At 46.5% G+C, this 8,519-nt stretch overlaps 1 protein-coding gene across 1 annotated transcript in view; it reads left to right on the forward strand.

Moving 5' to 3' along the window:
* Window positions 1-1,949: 1,949 nt before the first annotated feature.
* Window positions 1,950-8,519, forward strand: part of usp54b (ubiquitin specific peptidase 54b) — a gene marked incomplete at both ends in the record, with an annotated part of 44,928 nt that continues 38,358 nt past the window's right edge. Inside the window, one exon of the mRNA XM_080021238.1 lies at window positions 1,950-2,096. Coding sequence (XP_079877364.1) covers window positions 1,950-2,096 — 147 coding nt within the window. The remainder of the gene's footprint in view (window positions 2,097-8,519) is intronic.

Below are 8,519 nucleotides of genomic sequence, written 5' to 3' on the forward strand. Positions count from 1 at the left end.
GCACACTGGGCTGAAACAGAAGCTTAGCATGCTGTTCGGCTGAGAAAAAAATGGCACACAGCGAGGCTCCATCCAAATCCCTTAATAAATCCTCTGACAATTTGGATTCAGTTTGTTAATGTATCTACTGTACAGTGTCTGCAGATAGATGGATGGATGGATCGAGTAGTTTGGACTATACTGTAATTGAGGATTCGTTACTCAGTTACACACACATGTATGACAGTGACATCTTGAGGCCATGTGAGCCACATACATGCTTGCAGAAGGGTTAGGAGGTTGTGAAATGGGTCTTGACTTGAGAATTGTTTTCACAATATTTGGTCACTGTGGCAAACCGTCTCAACTCTCTTCTCCCACCTTTCATAGTAATACTAGGCTACATAGCTCTTTCATTTCGCTGTTGGCCTCATGTAGCCTCATATAGACGTGTGTAGCCTCATGTAGCCTCGACATGGCTCCCCCCAGCAGGTGACCCGACGTGGCGCCCAAACTCCGGCTGAGCGCCGCGTTGTCTGCTCTGCTGTACAGCGTGTCGTGGTCAAACTGTTGCGCAACTGCTCCCCTCTGACACCCTTCTTGTTTCGCTGTGGCTGTAGTTCACTTACTAGCGTTGTCACGACGATCACACCCACCCTTATCTCAACCCCCAACCCCTCCCCATGTGGCCGTCCCCATGGTGATGGACCACGCTGGTTGTTCACCGCAGCATCTCTGTGCCCTCTGGTCCATTGCCAACCTGGCAACCAGGCGCTGGAGCCCAGCCAATAGAGAGGGGTGGGGGCGGGATGTGTGTGTGTGGGGGGGGGGGGGGGGCACTGCGGATCCGCTGGCAACTGCCCCATGGTGTTACGCAACTTGTTTATAAAAAAAACAATAACACACACATACTTACACACGCTTACTGTAGGGTGAGAAAGATGGATTCGCACACATGCATTAACACACACACAGACACACACACACACACACACACACTCACACACACACCACTCACATTGTGATATGCACACACACACACACACACTAAAAAACACACACACACACACACACACACACACACACACACACACACAGCATCATGGCGACAACCCTTTCTCTCTTTTCTCTCTTTGCTCTCTCTCTTATACGGAAGCAGCACTTGAATCCAGTATAAGCTCCAGATAATGCCCCCCCAAAGTAGTGATTATGAAATGACATAACAGATTTCCATCATATTACTGACGTAACGTCACATCCTTCCGCCCGCCCGCCCGGCCGTCCGTCCATCCATCCATCCATCCATCCATGGGGATGGACAGGGGGTTAACAGGACTCAAAAAGCAACAGAAACAGTTACGGCAGCTTTTCTTTGCATTAGGTAATGTAAACAATGTGTAATACCCCCGATGTGACGCTCTGGTCCGGTTAATCCCCCATAGAGCAGATCACCCATTCTTGCTGTTCGTCCTGACGTCCCTGTTCTCTCTGTGTTGTGTTGTGCAGGAAGGCTGAGAGAGAAGAACGCCGCCACGGGGTCGAGGGAGCCTCCCCATGGGAGCGCCACCCACCATTACGACGGAACCCCGTCGCCCGGAGCCGAGGAAACTAAACCAAGCAGCCGTTGAAAACCGAGAGGAGAGATCGGTGGTTTTCGTTTGACCGAAGGGAGCTCGCGTTGGGGGCGTGTGTTTTGGTCAGTGGGAGGTTTTGTATGGGTGCCCGTTGCCTGTCCGGAAAACCACCGTGCTCCCTTTTTCGACCATCACTGCACCCCGGTTCTCTTTCGCTCTTCTCCACCTCCTTTCTCTTCCTCTAACTCCCCTCCGAGCCACGTCTCCCCTGTTCCGCCCCGCTCTCTCTCTCTCCCATGGGAGTGACATAGTGCTCGTCGCCCGCTCGTCTGCACCCTCCCCCCAGGGGCCCCGCCAGGGAGGCGGGGGGCCCACCTGAGCCCCGGGGGGTCGGTGATGTCGTGGAAGAGGAACTACTTTGCGTCGGGCGGAGGCGCGGTGCGGGGGCTGGTCGCCCCGCGCACCATGACCTCCATTGCACCCAGCAAGGGCCTGAGCAACGAGCCCGGGCAGAACAGCTGCTTCCTGAACAGCGCGCTGCAGGTGGGTCCCCAAAACGTGCACACACACACACATACATCTAAAACAACACACTCAAGACACACATGCGTACGCGACCCAGACAATATTCATGGGGAGCTTTCGAGCACCGTTTTTCAACCACTGCCAGGTGTGTCGAGACTCCACTTAAAAACAAACAATGGAAACCAGCTCTTGTATTGTAAGATCAAAATTGCAAGTAGTAATTAATCGAATTCACTGGTTTCAGCCAGAATTGCAGCTCTGTGTTCATCACAATGAGCTCAAGTTTCACACGGAAAGTGAGAACTATTAGTGGTGAGGTAAGGTTCGACTCCATTTTGAGAATGGGTCTTTTGGTTACTGTGACTCATTTCATTCAGTTGGTGTAATGCGCGGTGAACAACGGTTCAGCTCTGAGTGAGTAAATCACTCACACTCGGTATGAAATATGCCAAATGCCTGGACCTTTTCCGCCGTGGACTTTCACTCACTCCTTAGTAAATATTTTCGGTTCGTGAATTGAAGATTTGCTCTTTTGAATCCCAACTCTGGAGTCATTTAAAAATAATTTTTCACGGCCAACTAATCTTTTATGAGTCTCGCATCACCAACTATTAGTAATAACAAGCACAGTCCGATGGGTTTGTGATGTTTTTAGTGGTTAAAAAGTGTGTTGTGGTGGCAGAATAAAGGTTGTGAAAGAGTCTTCCACAGCACAACAGCGCTTAGGGAGTAGTTTGTGACAAATAATCTCTTCCATGAATCAGAGTTCAAGACTTCCTTGATATCGTGTTTGTGAAGTGCGCACTATTAAAAACATACACCCGATTCCCGAATATAAAAAAAGATTTATTGACAGGGAACATGGCGACACCCCATCGTAAAAGCTAATTCGGTCATTATTTTACATTATTTTATATTTTATATTTCATAGATTGTGACTTATTTACTTTTCGTTTTGAGCCCAGTACCAATAACTCCAGCTTGTCAGTGGCTTCCCGCCCGAGTGTCAGATCCAAAATTTGTTGCCAGAGTTGGGAACTTACAGTTCCGGTTCCAGTAAACTCATGATGAAGAACGTCATAGAGGGAGGAGGAGATTAAACGTTGCAGGGTGTTGCTGTCCTTACCCCCCCCCCCCCCCATCTAATTTTCTTAAACACTTATGGGTACACGCACTTCTTCCTTTCAATAATCCAGCTGGCAGTCACACACACACACACACACACACACACACACACACACACACACACACACAGAGTCATGCACACATACACACTGTAGAGAGAGAGAGAGAGAGAGAGAGAGAGAGAGAGAGAGATAAGGGGTGGAGTGGTGAGGAGAGGCTTAGGGAAGCAAAAAGAAAGAGAAGGGAGAAGGGCTGAAAAAGAGAGAGGGAGAGAAAAGCCAGAGTAGAGAGGGGAAGGCGCGGTGGTGGGAAGTGTCAGTCAGACAAAGATAGAAATAAAGAGAGAGAGAGAGGAGGAAAAGAACGGCAAGGAAGACAGTGATGGAGAGATAGCAGCAGGAGATCCAATAGAAGGTAAAGAAAAAAGAACGCCGTAAAAAAGAAAGCGTGTGCGTGTGCGTGTGCGTGTGCGTGTGCGTGTGCGTGTGCGTGTGTGTGTGTGTGTGTGTTGTGAGAGGTAGAGAGACAGAGAGATAGAGAGATGAAACGAGAGAGAGAGAGATGGGTGAGATACATTAAGTCAGAGCGAGGGCAACTAAAGGGCAGCAAGTTTTTTTTTATTCGTGAAATTAGGAGGGAAACGGCTCCACAAAGACATGCCAATCAGCTCCGGGACTGGGCTACACTAGCATACACACACACACACACACACACACACACACACACACACACACACACACACACACAAGCACTGTATCTAGATATGCACCGACAATAAAGGCGTATTTAGAAGGGAATATGCGAAAGAACACCCAAACTCTGCATGTGTGTGTGTGTGTGTGTGTGTGTGTGTGTGTGTGTGTGCGCGAGAGGTGGCTGAGTGATGGACGGCAGGACAGAGTGCTGATGTGTAGTCTGAGGGGAGGTGAAGACTGAGGGAGGAGCAGAGCTCAGGGTGGAGTTCTGCCCTCAGCCTCAGAAGGTGGACGCTCCAGGTCCTCAAAGTGAAAGTCCTCCTCAAGGTTTTAACCAATAAGTTCAGTCCATGCACGGTGGAGCGAAACTATGGCAAGTTCTTCACTTTCTGGCCCTGGAGTTTTCCACCTTTTTCATGTTTTTTTTTCACCTCAAGGACCCTCAGTTTGATATGCATTTGGGCCATGGACCCCATTTGACAAGGTTTTGTCTCTTCCGATCAAAACAATCTTTATTGTACATTCTGATGGTGCTTACATCTTGGAAATTGAATAACAGTGAAGTTTAACTATTCATCATTTTGCTGGGGACCGCATGGAACCTCCCCGGACCCCTGCGTCGAGAACCACTGCCTCTGAGGAACAGTAGAGTACATGTACATCAATGGTCGTTCAGCAGGTACTCTGCTCGACCTGCAGCCTGGTGCCTGTTCTCCGTCTTCTTCTGTTGTGATGCTGTTGGGGCGGTAAAGGTTCTTCTTGGTTGTTTGTTGGGGGCACTTGAAGCCCCACAGGTGTTTTCTGAAATGAATGCAACAACAGTTCACCGCTGAGCTCCACATTCATTGAAATGGCATCTGCATTGGTCTGCATTAACATGTGGGCCACATCTGGCACGCAGGCCGCCACTTGACTTCGCCTGAAAATTGAAAATTCTGTTTCACTCATTTATGTTTGTGATATCAGGATGGCTTTAGTTGAATTTCTGAAAAAAAAAAAAAAGTATATTGGAGAACTCACCTAGTGTGGCTTAAATAGAACTAGGGATGTGCGCGATTAGTCGATTAACGTTGCTTCCCTCGCTTACCGGGGCCAGAAATAGTAGTTGGTTAAACTTATTGTTGTTTTTATTATTATTTCATTAATGTACACATTTAAATGACGTATTGACATAATTTGCACTGAAATGTCATGTCTTCCTAGTCAAATGTTGTTTTAGAAAAAACGAACATCCATTCCGGCGGATTAAAAAAACCAAAAAAAAAAAACCACATCGGCCTGTTCCTCCCGCAAGTTTAACCAAGTGGAAAGTGGGACAAAGATGACATCTGGTAAAACCAGTGTGGTTTGGCAGCATTTTGATTGTCTAGAAAATGGAAGTAACGTTGTATGAAGTCTGTGTCAGAGTAAACTGGTTGTAAGCCGTTGTAAAAATCAGGCATGTTTCCCAAAGATGTTTCGTTAGGTTGAATATTGTTATCAATAAATGTTATTTGTAAACTTTTATTTAGTGCGTTGCTGTCATGTTTTGTAGGATGTGCAATGTTCATAATGCACAGCGCAAAGTGCCACACATTTCAGTGGCATTAAAATGCGATTTGGTAATTGAAGAATGCCTCTTTTAATATATGCAATATTTTCACAATATGGGAAAATGTTTAAACGTATAGATTATATTGTGCTCAATCGTGACTGTTTTTTCTGCGTGTTTTTCTTACTTTTAGACTCGTCGGCTAAACTTCCGTTTAAACATCAGGGAAATTAGTCGTTAGGAACATCCCCAAATAGGACATTGCCTAAAACTCAGAAGGTGAACGGGAAGGTTTGCCATCTGCCTCGGGATCATCTGTGTTTCTAACACAGGCTACACGCGTTCTGAGCTGTCCAGGAAAGATGTCTCCACGAAGAAAGTCCTTTAAACTGGACAAAATGCCGTTCAGTTTTAATAAATAAAAGAGACAAATAAAACAAATGTGGATGAATATCTAAAGCGCGATTTTTTTTTTTGTCGCCGTTTTTTCCTCCTGATGTCCAAGATGACACACGAATGTCAAATGTGTCGCAAAATGACATTGGCAGAATTGAGCCGAAAAAGACGCTTGCGGCGTACCGTACACATACCACGCAAAGTAAAGTCGGAAAAGTTTGATCGCCAATTATCAATAAGGAAATCAAAAGGTGGAAGAGCGCGTGCAGCGTCTGATGGAGCGTTAATATTCCACAGCGCTCCGCGGCGCCCGCTCGTCCTCCACGCTGACCCGTCCTTCCTCCCGCAAAGTGTCCCGCGCCGTCGCTCGGCCGAGGCAAAGGTGAAGAGACAATGGAGGATGATGGTCTGACCTGAGGGGGAGAGAGAGAGAGAGAGAGAGAGAGAGAGAGCGAGGGAGAGGGGGAGTCAAAGAGATGGATGGTGAAAAGCACAGAAACAGAAAGGGGATGGAAGCGAGTTCCGTCGGTACAGGAGCGAAGGGTGGGCACGGAGAAAAAGGAGGGAGAGAGAGAGGGGGGGGGGGGGAGCGAGCGCCTTCCCTGCGCCCGCTGTTGTGTGTCGTGTCTCTCCGCCCGGGAGTCGATTCATCACAACTAAATAAAAAAAAAAACAGAGCGGTGATGGGGATGGAGGGATGGAGGAAGCGAGCGAGAGAGAGAGGAGGGGAGGGGGGGGGGGGGCAGAAAGAGGGACGGAGAGAAATGGAGGGAGAGGTTGAAGGCATACACTCGCGTCAGCATGCAATCTGTCATCCTCATCCTCCCCCGCTCATCCCATCTCTCTCTCTCTCTCTCTCTCTCTCTCTCTCTCTTTAACACATACAGTACAGAGCAGTAAGTGTGTGTGTGTCTGTGTGTACTACTGTAAGGTCTTTAGGTATGCATATCAATATTCATACAGTTGGCGTGTGGGTGTTTGTGTGCGCTTTTAAAGGCAGCGCTCTCCCGTCGGAGCCTGGGGGACAGTGTTGTGTCAATATTATCTTTGAGGATGGTGCGAATAAACGTACTGAAAGAATTCTTCCCTCCAATTACGCCGTTCATAGAGATGGAGGGAGAGAGAGGAAGGGACAGAGAGGGGGCCGGGGCCCTCGAACTTGGGAGATTTTTTTTTTTTCCGTCTGTAACAACCCTGGTACCCTCTCTCTCTCTCTCTCTCTCTCTCTCTCTCTCTCTCTCGCTGTTGAACTTCGTGGTTTTGGCTTGCTCATCGACCGCTGATATCACAGTCTTATTTCGTTTGTGTCTGATGCGGTGAGGTGACACCGATCTTTGGACGGATTTGAATTCATCTTGTTTTTCCCTCATTTTAAATGCACAGATTGCCGTGTCTCCCTGCACAGAGAGCTCAAACTGAGACCATGGCCGTATTCGCCCGACTTGAAATAAACAAAAACCAAGAAGTACAGCTACACTGGTTGAAAGCGTTTATTAAGCATTTATTTATTGATATATACTTTAAAATGTAATGGTTTTTTAACAAATAAACTTTTGCCTTTTCCTCTTTGTCAGGGGACGAAGCTCCTAATAACGTTTTAGAGCGGTTGGTTCTTCGTTCTTGGCTTTTATCGTCGATGTGGCGCCCTCTGCTGGTTATTTGTGCATTTGCGAATGGATTTCTGGTTGCGCTGATGTCGGATCAATGTATCTCGCAAAAAATAAATGGGAATCCTGGAGCCTATATTTAAAATCTGTGCATTCTGAAGGTAGTTCTATCTTGGGCTAGGTGTTGGGTGAGAATCTCACGGTTTGATTTCCATTGAAGGGGACCGACCTATCATGCTCCTTTTTACACAAGGTAATATATGGTCTCTGAGGGCCCCAAAACATGTCTTTGAAGTTTATTGCTGAAAATACCACAAATTATGCATTCTAGCCTTTCTAACATGCATCAATAACCCTCTTGTTCCAAAACCGGCTGTTTTTTTTTGTGGGAGTGGCCACCCTCCCGATCTTTTCAGTCCACCAAAATCTGTTTCTGAACAAATTTGAGGCGGGAAATAAGCAATTTGGCTGCTGAGTCTTCACTTATTTAAAAGTTTGTTCCGACTTTGGCTGCTGTGCTCCAAGCTTGTGGGTGGGGGGGGGGACACCGCACCAGGACACCACACCGCGAGGCACCGGGGCTCTCGGACGCTGGGATTTTTTGTTTCACGTAAACGTCAGAAAATAAAATAAAATAACACACTTTTTTTATTGGGTTTTGTTTGGAGAAACGCACAGCGGATCAAATGGAGCAGATGACCCTTTAGAGAAATCCGTGATGAGCTGACGTCAGCTCGTGCCGAAAGTAGAAAAAAACTTTTAATAAACATTTAATACGTAATGAGAACTGCTGCCAACTTTTCAGTAAAGCATCTGACGTGCATGCATGACAAAAATATTTCATTAATCAAATACATCTAATGCAGAATATTAAACGTCCTAATTCCTCTTCTTTTTTTCTGGAAGCAAGATAAGCATATTTTTTTTATAAAAAATATAATGACATAAAACCGATAAACTGAAATTGAATACTTGTATTTATAGCGTTTTTATAAAGTTCAATTCTGAATCAAAAAAAAAAAAATAGAAAAGAAGTAACTTGAAATTGATGCATTTGTGACTGGTGACAACTGCAGCACAGAGGTAA

The sequence above is a fragment of the Zeus faber genome, assembly GCF_960531495.2.
Source record: "Zeus faber genome assembly, chromosome: 20".
Classification (NCBI taxonomy): Eukaryota; Metazoa; Chordata; class Actinopteri; order Zeiformes; family Zeidae; genus Zeus; species Zeus faber.